Source organism: Pistacia vera, unplaced genomic scaffold (assembly GCF_008641045.1).
Source record: "Pistacia vera cultivar Batoury unplaced genomic scaffold, PisVer_v2 Contig1023, whole genome shotgun sequence".
NCBI lineage: Eukaryota > Viridiplantae > Streptophyta > Magnoliopsida > Sapindales > Anacardiaceae > Pistacia > Pistacia vera.
In genome coordinates, this window is record NW_022195054.1 from 124,988 (window position 1) to 140,720 (window position 15,733).

At 32.5% G+C, this 15,733-nt stretch overlaps 1 protein-coding gene and 1 pseudogene across 1 annotated transcript; one reads left to right on the plus strand and one right to left on the minus strand.

Moving 5' to 3' along the window:
- Nucleotides 1-2,142: 2,142 nt before the first annotated feature.
- On the plus strand, nucleotides 2,143-5,925 carry LOC116122547 (annotated as a pseudogene).
- Nucleotides 5,926-9,377: 3,452 nt separating this feature from the next.
- On the minus strand, nucleotides 9,378-10,564 carry LOC116122558 (zinc finger BED domain-containing protein RICESLEEPER 2-like). The gene is made up of 3 exons (XM_031408394.1): nucleotides 10,090-10,564; nucleotides 9,532-9,939; nucleotides 9,378-9,421 (listed from the first exon to the last, which is right to left on the minus strand). The coding sequence occupies exons 1-3, from the start codon at nucleotides 10,562-10,564 to the stop codon at nucleotides 9,378-9,380; spliced, it is 927 nt and encodes a 308-aa protein (XP_031264254.1).
- Between the last annotated feature and the right edge of the window lie 5,169 nt (nucleotides 10,565-15,733).

A 15,733-nucleotide genomic window follows, 5' to 3' on the forward strand; every position in this document is an offset into this window, starting at 1 on the left:
TGATAATGTCAGTGCTGGTGCCTTAGCTTCTAATCCCGTTTTTCATGCTCGAACAAAGCATATTGAGATTGATACTCACTATATCCAAGACCAAGTTTTAGCAAAGAAAGTTGATGTACAGTATGTTCCCTCACAACTGGAAATTGCTAATGTTTTAACCAAACCCCTCTCCATTACTCAATTTCAAGAATTGAAACAAAAACTTTGTGTTGTTGACACTCCACAGCCTGCTGCTATGTCTTGAAAAGTCAGTAAGTTTTTAATAACAGTTTTCACTCTAAGATGCTCGAAGCTGCTCTACTGTTCTGTTGTTGGACTTTGGAGCTTAGCTTTGTGTTACTCTATTGCTGAACTTTGGAGCTCAGCTCTGTGTTTTAAAAGGTTCAGTTTTGGTCTGGAAGTTTATTTTCTATTTGAAGTTCAACTCTGATTGCATGTTGGAAGTTCAACTCTGATTGCATGTTGGAAGTTCAATTGTGTGTTGAAGTGCATTTTAAAAAGGCTCAGTTCTAGCTCTCAACACTTTAAAGTGTCCATTTCTGGAAGTTTAACTTTGCGAAGAGTTGAAGTTCATTTTTGCAGTTTTTTGTTGGAAGTTCATCCTCTGCAGTTGTATGTTAGAGGTTCATCTTTTGCATGGAGTTGAAGCTAATCTTTTGCAGATTTTTTTTTTTTTTTTTTTTTTTTTTTGCGGGAAATTCATTTTGTTGTCATATTGGAAATTCAATTCAGTAGTCTCTTAACTACAAAGTACAACAAAGGTTTCTTCTATAGATCCTATAGTCTGTTTTTGAGGGGGAATGATAGCCAAATAGGAACCTCACGAAAAGTACAGCAAAGGACAGCAAAAGACAAGGATAGTCCAGTTTAAGGGGGAATGATAGCCAAAAATGTAAACGGACAAAATATGAAGGTCCTTTTTGTAATTACTGATATTGTGACAGCAGCTCCAAACTATGTCATTTTGGATTTCTTTATGTCAATTGTTTACACAGTTGCTTCTTGCTGTATAAAACATTCATTGAACGATTACTGTTCAGTTAAGAAAAATCAAAAATTAAGAGTTCAAGATTTCTAGAACTCTCTCAACTTTTCTCTCAATCTCACTATGTGGAATGACCAAAAAGTATATATTCTTTCTTAGATTAATTTTTTTCCTAACCCTATAATTCCCTAAAATAATGCTAAATAAATAATGACCAAAAAGTATTGTAATGACCACATCACTTATGTGCCACCTCACCTCCCAAAAAAAAAGAATTTTTTTCCTAACCCTATAATTCAAATCCTAAAAATTTTCCCATTGCTGCCGTTCCTAAAAACCATTATTCCATATCGAGGAAAGGCATAACCAACGGAAGGGAAGTTTCTCACTCTATCCCTGACATTGTTCTCCGACGATGTTCCCTGGGCAAAAGGGGCCACCGTTCTCTTTCTTTCTTCAGTTGTTCCAATCAAGACAAATGAGTTGCTTCGTCTCCTCCTCCTATCTTTCTTTCTCTTCATTTTTGATCGTGTTAGGCGAAAGGTAGTTGTAGAGGAGCGACTGTGAAACAACGATTCCCTCCTTAGGAATTCAAGTGAAAGAGGAAGCCAAAAAGCCATATAGTGCAGGAGGCAGATTTTTGTAAAAAAGGGGTTGATCACTCGAATTGGTTCTCGCGTCCTTGTGCCCAAAAGGATGGGCAAGTTCGGTTAAAGTGTTCATCGATCGGGTGGATCTATATGCTCCGGGGGGGGTGAGACGAGGTGTAGCGCAGTCTGGTCAGCGCATCTGTTTTGGGTACAGAGGGCCATAGGTTCGAATCCTGTCACCTTGATGTGGTATTCTCAAGGGGTGTTCACCACTTTGGTCTCCTCCGCCACCGTTCTTTACTCTCCCATCAACGACCTCCTCGGGGGAAATTCCGGCCTTCTTCTTTTCCTTTCCCTACCCCACTTCATTCGTACATTCATATTTCTTATGTCTCTCTCTTTTATTTTCTAATTCTGATTAATTTTGTTAATTATGATTTCAATCTTTGATATTAGTTTTCATTTGGCCGCTAAGATGTTTACTACAATAATCTGAAAACTGATGCATTCTTGTCCTAATTTATGCTCTAGGATTGTCTTCTTTGTCCTATAGGATTTGCAACCAATATGGCTGTGATGGTAGCAATTGGAAGCATTGCCTCACTCCTGGCTGCTAGTGATAAACCTTTGAAAAATGAAAAAATTGCCATATTTTCTTATGCACTAAACCATGCGTCTATAATTGATGGTATTCGTCTTGCTGGGAGAACAAAAAAGTGCAGAACCTTTTAACTATAAACACTATGACATGTCCCATCTCAAGGCATTGTTGTAAGCATTTCACTTCTCTCTTAAAGTATTCCATATATTAGTTTTTGTTCCATCTGTTATTTCCATTGTTCTTGTCACTGTAATGGATTTGTGTTATGACAAATCAAGTTGCACAATGATGAAAAAAGTTGTTGTGACTAACAAGTTGTCATCTTTTCTTAATTCCTTCCTTTAACACTATAGCTTTTGTCTTCCCTTTGGTTAGATAACTTAAGAAATAGATATAGTTATCACAAATATTTAGAGTCTGATGCTCGTTCTAGGATGTCATTTTTTTTTTTTTTTCCTTTACTTCTACTTTTTCTCCATATACTAGGCAACTAATAAGCAACAAGATTTATTGTTGGGACATACATAATTAATTTCAAAGGGTAACCCATTTAATCCAACTACTAGATTGCTTAAAAATATGTGTTAGATATTTGTAGGACCATTTTGAGGGAGAGCTAAAGGAAACTTGGATGGTATATTGGACTTTAGCTTATTTAGTGATCTTACAGAAAAGTGTAAGATGAACATTTGGATCTCCAAAATATTAAGGTGTAAGCCTCAAGCAGCCACAAGGTTTAAGCATGAGTTGAATTAAAATAACTCCATTTATGAATGTGTTATACCTTGGATATTTTGCATCTTGTCTATGAAACCTTACTACTCTGTGGTTGACAGTTAGTCTTTTGGAAATATTTGCTAGGTGTTTTGGTAATATACCATATGTTTGACCAATTGCCGGTCTTACCTTGTTTATATGTTGTGTTATTTATTTTTTTTTTAATGTTTTTACTGCTGAAAATCTTGATTTTTAACTTTTGGCATATTTTCTGATGATGTACTTAATTCTCTTCTTTCTACAGCTTGTTTAGTATGGATGGAGACATTGCACCAATGGTTGAACTTGTGAAGCTTTGCAAGAAGTATGGCTTTTTGTTAGTCTTAGATTATCTATCATTAAACATAATTATCATGCAATTTGCATTCCACTTTTATTCTCTGCACTCAGCCAAATAGTCAAACTGAATATTCATTTTTATTATTAATTAATATTACCTTTTTGTAGGTAAATTAAAATGACGCCGCAAAATGCTTGGTTTGGGCAGACAAGTACTAAATACTTATTCCAGTTTGTATTGGTAGGAAGTACATTTATCTTATTACTCTCTCAGGGCATACACACAGTCACACACTTGAGTAACAGCAAGATTGAAGAAGAGCTCAAGGCAAAGATGTCTTCACTGGACAAAAAATACACCATGGAACCCAAGGAAGTTGTTCATGAACTACTGCTTTATAGTAGACTCTCATCATCACCTATTGAGATTCTTGAAAACGTCTTATTAGAACCTTCCAAGAAAGGGCAGCGTTGGAATGAGCTTAAGAGTAGAGGGTTGTTCAAGTGGTAGTAATGACAATAAAACATTCATATTTTGTTAAAAAAAAAAAAAAAAAAAAAAAATTAGTTGATAACATTTTAAATTACTAGGATAAATTATTTTACGAGTAAACAATTATTTGGTTGAAAATGATTTTATTAATGTTTTATTTTTTATATTAGAATTTTTCTTATGGCGTCATATCATCTATTTAATATAAAAATATTGCTATAATTTTGAAATTATTATTAAATTTGTTAATTATAGCAATATTTGTTATTATTAATTTTAATTGAAGCAATAAATTATGAATTCTTGATATAAATTATTTGTTCCATTGCAAATAATTATAAACTTTAGCTACAAATCAAAAGTATTCATAGCAAGTAATTTCAATATTTAGCTATTAACACATGTCCATAGCAATATTTTTCCATATATATTATGACTTATATATGTCTGTAGCAAAAAAATTAATATTTAGCTACGAATTCATTATATATGTGACAAATGATCTTTTTATTTAGTTACGATTTTAGTGGTCACATAGCCAAAAGGTTAATATATTTACTATAGATATTATTTTTGTAGCAGGAATTTTTAAGATTTAGTTATAAATTTATATTTGTGTAGCTAAAATGCAAACATAGCTATACAAACTATTTTCCGTGGCTACAAAGGCAAAACTTTTTCTACAAGCTTATTATTGTTATGACAAAAACATTTAAGTTTTTAGTTACATATTAATCTCATTCATAGCAAAAAATATAAAGTGTTAGCTACGTAAGCAAAAAGTTACATGGCTAACTTTTAGCTGCTCCACTTCTAGCTACGATAAGCTAAAAAAAACATTGTATTTGTAGCTAAACCATTTAGTTATGCAAATTCATACTTTTAGCTATAATGAACGCTATGACTAGAAATACATAATGTTGTAGTATAGTGCAAAAAGAAATACGCCATTTTCTGCATCATTATAAAGCCTTTTTAATGACATGTTGCCCTATCATTCGTTTGTAAAACAAATAAACAAACAAAAGTAGAACTTGTTTCTAAACCTAAATTAAACTAATCTCTCCATGAAATTATGTAATTTTTGTTCATATAGAAGAGTGGAATTGCTTCCTCACGCAAATTCAGTGTACGGATAAATATACCAAATTCCTAAATTTTTGGCCATTAATTAAAACTTGTCATGCAGAGGAAAGGATTTTAGCCCCACTAACCAATTCTTCTCTCCGGACAAAACTTGACTGGACGTCCACCTATTTCAATGAAAGTTGTCACAATGATAAAGGTCAGTGCCAGGATCATTTAAATAATCACACATTAAATTTTATATAGATGAACTGTTGATTAATCATATACATTACATGTTTGTTAAACATTTTTTGATAGATTGTTTTGAGAAACATAAAAAGTCTCTGTTCATGGTTGGGGAGATTGGAGGAACAGACAACAATTATGCACGATTTCAATGCAAAACCTTCGAGGAGGTCAAGGCCATGGTACTAGATGTCCTCCAAGCCATAATAGATGCTGCTACTGTAAGTTTTTTTGTTCTAATATCTTGTATCGATAAAATTTTATCACTGGAATTCATTCTAGTGGTAGTTTTACTCTCCTTTTCAAATGTTTGTGTTACAACTTCAAATAGTATTTCTCAATACTGATTGTTTTAACTGGTTCAGTTGCAGAGAATTATGGAATATAGAGCTCGTTGACTAATTGTTCCAGGGAACTTTCCAACAGGCTGCTTCGCGGTCTATCTAGCTGGACGCCAAACCAATGATTCTACAGCTTATGCCTAAAGAGCTTGAACAACTTTTCAATGTATCACAATGAGCGCCTTCAACAAGCCATTCAACAACTTAAACTACAATACTGTAATGTCACCATAGTATATGACAATTATTACAATGCATTCTTGTGGATTCTTTGCCATGCTCTTTGTTTGGTCAGTTAATTAATTTCTTAGACATCTCTTAATTACTATATCATTAACTACAAATAAAAATTAATAAGAATTCACGAAATTTTGATGGTAAATCAGTGTAGAAAGCTTGTTGCGGAGTTAGAGGTGAATATGATTTTAGTCTAACAAGAATTTGTGGATATCCTGATGCTCTAGTTTGTGGCAATCCCTGTGAAGGCATAAGCTTGAGGATGCGTTCATTTGACTCAGAAGGCTTATAAGATCATGGCAACTTGATTCATTAGTTACCTCTTCCCAAGGCTTCAATATTTTCATCACTTAAAGTTTTGTACAATATAATTTGTTAATAGTTAATTAATAAAAACATTTTGCTCTTGCTCTGTATTCCCTTATAATAGGGGTAAGTGTTTTTTTTTCTAGGAAATTATTCAGATAATGATCGAGTGGTTCGATAGAGATTCTTAGATATAATATTTATTTATAATTTAAAATTTAATTTAATTTAAACTTAAATATTGGAATGGATAGTTAAATTTGTATAAGATTTGCCTTGTTTATTTATAATATAAAATTTAATTTAGTTTATTATTTTAATCTAATTATTGAATTGGTTAATTCAAAAATAACATTTATTATATGTCATTGTAATAACCTATAGAATATTTTTAAATATTAGCTCCCCGCCACTGTGTAAAGTGTAAACCAAATTGTGCCCAATAAAGATAGGTATGAGGATGGGGAAATCAGAGAGATTCAAAGCGTTTTTAGCGTTGATTATGTTTCTTTTCGACGTAAATTGCTTATTGTGAGATTGAAAAATGGAAAACCTCTGAATCCAACTCATTTAATTTGACAATTTTCCAAGACCTCTTTGTTTTTGCTGTATCTACGATTCAATAAACGAGAACAACATTGCGCCATGATTCTGAGAAGATAGTGGGCACAAATAAAATACGGTGTGTTTGTCTCCTGAAAACTAAAGAAGAGGATCCAGTGAAATAAAAGATAGCAGTTAGAGTAAGACACAATTATGTAAGAGAATGTTTTCCAGGGAATTTAGGTGAAGCCATTGATAAAAAAAACTTCCATCAGATGTTCGAGAAAATGTCTCATTAACAAACATGCTTATTAAAAAGTAAATATGTAATTGGTTTTAGTGTTTTATTCTTAAAGCGTTACAATTTTCAATAAAGATTCTGTCTATAAGAATCCAAATTGACTTAACAACTGATTATTGCATGGACTTAATCCTACAGTTCTCTTGTATGCAGTTTTGATTCAATGTAGGAAAGAACCACCAGAAGAAATTGAGCGAGGGTAGAACAATATCTGCTTGATGGAATTGACAAGCGGATACCTATTCCCTTGGTTTCTTGCAGACTTGTATGAGGGATATGCATTCCTTAACGATGTAGGAAATGCCATTCTTGTCAGTTGAGGGAGGCATATCATTCCTAAAGTGTTTCTTAAAAATGTGGGGATGCCATTCTTGTCAGCTGAGGAAGGGATCTCATTCCTAACCTTTTAAACATTATGAATGTTGTAGTTTATATACTAAACTTCATCATTTGAACAAGCTCTCTCGGTTACTATCTCGCCATCTCTGCATCAAATAGGAGGATCTCATCTTTTCGTCTCCACACAAGTTAACAAGGTAATAGACTTCCAACTTGATTTTATCTTTTAAATATTCTTCAATTTTAGCTTAAATTCCATGTTTCTGCAATTTAAACTTTGTTTATATGAGCTTCTACTCTATTTTTATTTTTTTATTTTTTTTTAACTGAAGTATTATATAGCTTTTGTTCTGTTTTCTTTGGCTGCGGTTTTAGATTATGCAATTACATTAATTTTTGCATTCTGAAATTTGTTTGGTTAACATTGGCTAGAAATTACCAGTCTCGTAAAGAACTCTGCCTATACGATTTCCTTAAAACAGTTCATGATGCAGAGAATATATTATTAATATTATTTAGCATATTTTTCCTATTTAATAAAATATTAATTAGGAATAGTTTTTAGTTTTCCTTTTTTACTTAGGATTCCCATTTAATAAAATATTAGGAATATTTTTCAGTCTAGAAATAGGATTTTTCCTAACTAGTATAAATAGGACAACATAGTCAGTTTATTGTAATATTTTCTTTAATTCAGAATTTTAATTCAAAGGTTTTCTTTAAACCTAGTTATTTTCCATTGTTCCAACCACAATCACCCTATTCTAGCCCTAATTGTTGAAGATTTAATTTCCCTACAACTCTTCTGCTACGTCAGTTCAGGTCATAGAATTTGACATACACAATCAGTGTTCTGATAGCATACCTAGAATTAAAGTTATCTAGCTGTTTAGGTTGGAGTTCTGCAGTAGAATTGTAGTGATAAACCCAGTGAATTAGTGACCAACAAATTATAAGTTGAAAACCTTAGAAGCACAATATCTGGATGTAGTTATTTGAAAAGAGCTCATCTCATTGTATGAAATAATAAAAAGCTAAAGTAGTAGGATTATGAGAAAAAAAAAAAAAAATAATAGTAATAGTGCATGTAACGACTACAACTATCCGCAAAAGACTCAAGCAAATCATTGGAACCAGCAAAGAAATATTCTGAATCAATCTAAAATCCTACAAACATACATCCATCTCATTTTCTTTTTGACTAGGGTTCTAACCATCATCAATTACTTGACTATTTTAGAAAGTGGAGCCTACACTTTATATATATATATATATCAAATGCACTTAATTTTTTTTATATAACTAATTTTGTAATTTAAAGTTTAATTATAATTTTGAACTTAAATCCTATATTTTAAATCTTGAGGGTTTTTTATTTTATTTTTTCTTCCACATTTCACATTTGATTCCATTCCCTCAAGATTCCTTGTTATAACCAAACAATGAAATCTTCTTCATTTCCTTCTTTCATTCCATTTACATTTCTATAACCATTCCCATTCTATTCCATAAAAAAATATATGACATGAGGGCTTGTATTGGTCAGTTTAATTAGGATTGAGGATTAGGTTTAAAAAATAATATTCTTGGATTAAAAGGCGTAATCAAATTTATAATAATCCAATCTCAACAACGAAAGTAGGAAATAGGAATAGCAATGGACCTCAAAATTACTTGAAATACATCTTTTTTTGTTGACATATTTACTCAGTCAAACATAACCAGATTATCAAATACTCGTTTCCCATTGGCATCATTAAAGCTAGGAAAAAAAATCTTGAGGTTGTGTTTGGTTTAGGGGTGTTCGATTCCAAGTACCCTACATTTTTGGAAGGAACCGAAATCGGAATCGGAACCAACGGTTCCTTAAATTTTGGAATCGGAATCGGAACCGACGGTTCCAGTTCCTAAATACCCAGAACTAGAACATGTAAAAACGGTTCTGGTTTCGGTTCCGGTTCTGGGTACCCTGTAAAATTCATTACTCCCCCCCAAAGTCTTTAAAATGACAAAAAAACTCTTAAAAACTTACAAATACCCCCCACCTGGCACTTGTTAACAAAATTAAAATTTTAAATTTTAAATTTCAAACTAAAAAATTAAAATAATCCATTGAAAATCACAAATTCAAAATTAAAATATTACAATAATCCTTTGAAAGTCACAAATTCAAAATTATAAACTCCAAAACTAAAACAATGAAATTACATAACGTATAAAATAAGTAACATAACAATTAACAACATCCAAATATGAAAAACTGAAAATATCTCATGCTTCATGCTCTAAATTGCTTGCCTCATGTGCATTAATTTCTACAAAATAAATACAAGAAAATCAATTAGTAAGTTCAAAATATTGAATACAATAATTTGGGAATAAATTAACTAAATATGAATATAAAAGATTAATATTATTTTTTTACCTGAGTCATAACTTTCTGCATCCATCAAGTAATCCTCAAAAGTTGTTGGGGTATATGCATATCTCAACCAATCTTGTGCACAAACTAATGCTTCCACAATGGGTGTACTTAAAGAACTTCGAAAGTGATCAAGTACACGACCTGATGTACTGAAAGCTGACTCAGAAGCAACTGTAGATACCAGAATAGGAAACACATCTCTTGTTATATACGAGAAAACCTTATACGTTGCAGCATTTACTTTCCACCAATCTAGTATGTTCAAGTTGGACTTCACGGGTAGACATTTCTCCTCGAGGTAAATCTCTAACTCTGATTTTGTCATATCATGAACCTCTACCTCCATTTCCTCCTCATACTCGTCTAAGGAGGGGTCGCACTCAATATCATCACAACTCACACCAGTAACTGAAGAATGGCTAATTCCAGTAATTTGGGAAGAACAAGAAATTTGGCTTTCTTAGAAACTTGCTACAACCTCCACATAAAAATCATACAACCGTTGTAACAAATCTCTCAACTTTCTTGACGTCAACCCAACCTTTTGCAAATCATTACCATAAATCTTTTTGTACCCCCACTCCACATATTTCATTTTAAATCGAGGATCTAAAACCGTTGCAATCAATACCATCATGTTCGATCTATCAACACTTCCATAATACTTATCAAACTTCTCTTTCATTTTCTTTGATATGTTGTTAAGTATTGAATTTGTGTCTTTTTCCCAGTCATTCAAAAAAAGCACAATACCAATTGTCTCTTGAAAGTAATTGTCAGAAGTCACATAGTTTGACCTTAACATTTTTTTTGTAGCTTCATAAAATTTTCTAAGGAATTTAGCAAATACATTTGCTTTTTCCCAATCTTCGTTAGAAGGTGTATCATGTGACAAACCCGCAATGTAGGTGGGATCTTCATCTTCCAACCTCTGAAAAGCTTTCTTGAATTTTACTGCAACATCTAACATCAAATAGGTGGAATTCCATCTAGTAGCAATATCAAGACACACACCACCTTTATAAGCAATCATTTCTTCTTTCACACTTCTTCTTTCACACATCTCTGAAACGTTTTAGCTTTAGTAGGGGAACTCCTCACATACTTAACCGAATTACGAATTCGACTAATATAATCTTTTGTCTCACTAAGACCATCCTTCACGATCAAATTCATAATATGAGCAATACATCTCATATGGAAGAACTCACCATCCAGAAGTAGTGCTAAGTTGCCCCTCAAGTAAGCGATTGCCATGTCATTAGCACCAACATTATCCACTGTTATAGTAGACACTTTATCTTCAATACCCCAATAAAAAATGCACTTCTCAACCACTTTGCCTATCTCCCTTCCCTTGTGACTACTAATAGGCACAAAACTGAGAATTCTTTTATGTATAACCCAATTCTCATCAATGTAGTGACCAGTGAGACGTAAGTAGCTAATATTCTGAATTGAAGTCCATATATCGGTAGTCAAAGCAATCCTAGACTTTAGAGACCACAACTTACTTTTCAGTAAAACCTTCTCATAATCAAAACGTTTCACAACATCCCTAGCCAATGTGATGCGAGAAATATTTGACCACAAAGGTTGCAATGAATTTGGAAATCTCCTAAATGGTGGCTGCTCCACCATTCGAAAAGGTTCTTCCATAATAATAATCATTTCAGCAAGCAACTGCCTAGACACCTCTTGATTGAATTTCCATGTGTTAATCGTACTACTTTCCTCTCCTTCTTCGTTTATCTCATGGCTTCTATCTACATTGCTTGGGCATTTCTTATAATTGGATAAATGCTTACTCATAGAAGAAGTTCCATTCATTGCATTATACACCAACATCTTTCCATAATACGAACACTTCATTTGGTCTGCTATGCCGATTGTCTCATTGAAAATTTTCTCAAAGTGTTGCCACATGTCAGATGGCTTATGTTGTCCATGCACATTTGAGATAGACTCTCTAACAATATTAGGCATATCCTCCCCAATGTCAATGTTCTCTCTATTTAATGACATTGTTCTTGCAAAAAATTTGCCAAGTTCAACTTCAAAAGAATTTAAAATACATATAATTTTTATATATGTAGTGTTTATGTGATATTATGCCATTAATAAATAAAAATAGTATTTACATGCTTCTTAAATGTTTTAACTGACTTAACTACCTAACTTTTTCATGCCAAATTCTAAGGTTGTGTAGTGAATGTTACATTATCACCATCCTTTGGAGGGTTCAGCAGTTGGTTGTCTAAATGAATATCCTTAAATATCTTAACATATCAACATAATACACAGTTGTGAGATTTCTTTTCATAAAACATCCAAGCAAAATTGAGACTAGAGTCACTGTCCATTAATGCTTGATTTGCTTTACATGGATTATTCCTAAAGGAAATATTGACCGCCTTTCATCAAACCAATCAAATAAATGGATCATGTAAAAGTTTGGTCTCCTGTCATATGACATATAAGCAATTAAAATACAATACTTTTATAAATGGTAATATCACACACACACACACACACAAATTAAGACAAGTAATTGAGAAGTATGTATATTCACAAATTAAAACACTTATGCTCTGAAATAGAAACACGTTTTTAATAGAGCATAAAGATACATTGTAGATTCACATATATAGATTGTAGATTCAAGTCTATCTTCTTCACATATATAGGTTCAAGTCCATTGCAATCACTTTTATCCATAACACATAAATGAAGAACCAAAATCCATATAAAAACTTTCTGTTGAGCATTATATTGAACACATTGCATCTGCATATTACTGAAACTGAAGAAATTAAGTGTTAGAGTTGAAATATATTTAATCAACAACAACTGTGATAGTCAAATGCTAAGAAAAACAAGACAACTTTTTTCTCTCTAATATTTCCTTTTTTAAAGTTTTTTCCTTTTGTAAACTTTACATACCACCAAGCACCATGTTCAAATATCGTCAAACTAATTCCCTTTTTTATCTTAATAAAACCAAGCATGCATGTGTCTTTTAATTTTTCAGGGAACATCATTATTTGCCTATCTGTGGTATTATATCATCTTAACATTCTTCTTTTTATTTAAATCTAAATTTGGTGTTATATAGCCAGGATATACATATACTTACAACTAGATTTTTCACCTTTATCAATTCTTGGTTGGTTCATGGAGATTTCTTTGAAAAGCCTGACCCTAACCCAATTGACACTAACCCTATTTGAGCAGAGGTCCAGCCTGGGAAGGTCTACAATTTAGTCCAAATTTCAAATAAAGTGGAAGTTTGGTTCATGATTCAAAACCAAAAGAGAAAAGATATATATATATATATATAAAAAAAGGCATTTGCTTCAAAAAATTGAAGGTTAGTTTTTAGACTTTAGGTGGTCGTATTTTGGATCCCATATGATTAAATTATTCACACAGTATGTCTGTTTGTCAATTAGTATTTGCATTATAATATGCAGACGCAATGTGTTCGATATAATGCTCAACATAAAGTTTTTATATGGATTTTGGTTCTGTTGGTCAAATAAAATTCAAAAATAAAATTAAAAGAAAGAAATGGAAATTACCTTAAGAAATTAGAGTGCTTTAGTGTCTTCTTCTAGATTCCAAAGATCATGCTTTAGTGCTTTAGTGTGATGTGAGGCTCAGAAGTTGTGTGTGTGAATGAATAGAGAGAAAGAGCAACATAGACGTGAGTGAACAGAGAGAAAGAGCGACATAGACGAAAGAAACAATGAATTTTTTTGCCCTAATCTGAACTTTTTATATGTGGCAGGTAAATTACAAAAAACCCCCCACTCCTTAATAATATTTCATTTCAGTCCCAGTTCTTGGTTCTAGTTTCAGTTCTTGACTATAGGAACCGGAACCGAAACCATACAGTGTCGGTTCCAGATTTTTGGAACCAGAAACTACCCATTGACAATCGGTTCTAGGTAGGAACCAGAACCAAACACCGGGTACCCAACGGTTCTGGTTCCAAACGGTTCTTTTGAACACCCCTAGTTTGGCTAGGGTTATGGGCAAATAACTCATGTTATCTATCTTTGATTCTAGACATTCCTTTGTTTGGTTTGACAGTAATATAAGATTACGAGAATGAAACACTCCTAATAGTGAATATTGTTGGTCATTTTAGGGGTTATTAGATTACCTAGTTCGGGGGTGTTAATCTTTTTTTATAGGGGTTGTCTTTTTTTTTTTTTTTTTTTAAACCAAATTTGACATTAAATAAAAGCCATTTTAGACTAAATTGTCCTCAAATGTCTACCAAATAACAATTAGCATAGACCCCCTACATTTGAGATTTTAGCTAAAACACTCCAACCACAAAAAAGTTTAAAAGTTAACAAAATACCCTTATCCATCAAAGACCACCGCCGGCTACTAGCCAGAACCACCGGCCACCAGAAATAGTCGCCAGATCGACGCATGACTGGCGAGATTTGGCCTTCCTTGAGCCGATTTGTTTGTTTTTGGCCATATTGAAGGCCGAAAACGACTAGATCGCCATGGATTTTGCCCAAAACGGCTAGAACATATCTAGCCATTTTTGGCCGTTTCTAGCTAGATCCACGATGATCTGATTGTTGTTGGCCTTCAATCTCGCTGGAAATAGCCAGATTGGCATGGATCTAGTTGGAAGCAGCCAAATCGCCATGGATCTGGCTGGGAACAGCTAAAACGGTGAACGGCTGGCCAAATCTCACCGATCATGCCCCGTTTCGATGACGGGCTTCAGCAGCCGGTGGTGGTGGCCGATGGTCGGCGGTGGTCTTGGGTGCCTGGGTGTATTTTGCTAAATTTAAACTTTGTTGTTAGGTGTTTTAGCTACATTCTCAAATATAAGGGGTTAAATGTGAAAGAAAATGAAACCATTGCTGAAACCATTTTGAAAAAGTTTTTGGACAAGTTTTATCAAATATAAATAACCAAGAATGTGTTGTATGTGATAAACGGAAAGTATAAAACCAGGCCTTTTGATAATCTTTATCTAAAAATTCTTGAGGAATAAAGGTTTGAGAAAATGGGCCTTTTTTTTATAAATTCCAATACGCCAATCTTGTAGTCTTAAACTTTTTTTATTTTGAATTTTGTAAAAGCATTTTTATTTGGATCATTTCTATCTGGATTATGGGTAACTTCAATTGAATCAGTATCAACTAAAATAAATTCATAAAAGGTTATTGTTTTTAATAGATCATTAGGAATAAAATAAAAATCTGGAGGAAATTTTTTTGATAAGGTTTCTTGAAGAGTTTATCCCTAGAATTCGGGTTCAATAATACAAATTGATTGGGTTGTTTTTTTTTTTTTTTCCCAATGTATTGAAAAGTTGGATTAATGTTAATAGGTTTTGATGGAGAAGGTGAATAAGATGTTGCTATTATAAGGGCTTGCTGGTAATTTTTTGGTGGTGATGAAGAAACAGATTCTTCATCTAGAAGAGTGAACCGATTTGGTTGGGTAATAATAGTTTTATGTTTATTGAGTTTTGAAGGTTTTGATTGTGGGGTAATAGGTAGTTGAGGTGGTAACATTGCATACGTTGCTTTTGATTTTTGATTATTTTGTGGTTTGATAGGAGTGCCCATCTTTTCCTCAATTTCTCTCAAAAATATCTTGTCTTGAAAGTTATTATGAGAGAGCCTATTAGAGTAAAAAGTTTTTGATTCTTGCATTTTATTGAGAACATGATTTTGAAAATTTTTAAATTTTAATGCAAAAAGTTTAAAACATGTTTTTGTAATGCAAGCTTCCAAAATTTTCCTAGCATCAAGCCATTCTCTTGTGGAAACAATCTCTAGACTCTCTAGTTTAGTAATAGCATTTATCCTAAATATAGAAATATTTTTTAAATTACTAATGTCTTTTACTAATGGAGGATTAACAAATTCAAATGTTATTTTTTGTCCTAAAATATTTGTTGTGATTCCTTTATTATTTGAGGTAAAAGGGTAAATTTGAGTAATAAAGGGGGTACCTAATATAACATTTTGATCTAAATCTTTTGCTAGAATAAAAATATTTTTAATACAAAAATTTTGTATATATACATGAGCATTAGATAATTTATAATTAATGTTTAATTGTTGACCTTTAGCTCTATGTAATCTTTCTTTTGTCTTTTTATAATATTTTGTTGGAATTAATCATTCTCTCATACAATTTTGATAAGCTCTTGTAT

Bases quoted from the DNA above. Each gene is read 5' to 3' on its own strand.
- LOC116122558 (XM_031408394.1), bottom strand. From the start codon at position 10,564: ATGATTGCTTATAAAGGTGGTGTGTGTCTTGATATTGCTACTAGATGG. The intron at 9,940-10,089 runs GTAATGATTTGC...GCCATTCTTCAG, and splicing joins GGGGTACAAAAAGATTTATG to TTACTGGTGTGAGTTGTGAT. The intron at 9,422-9,531 runs GTAAAAAAATAA...TTTATTTTGTAG, and splicing joins TGCAGAAAGTTATGACTCAG to AAATTAATGCACATGAGGCA.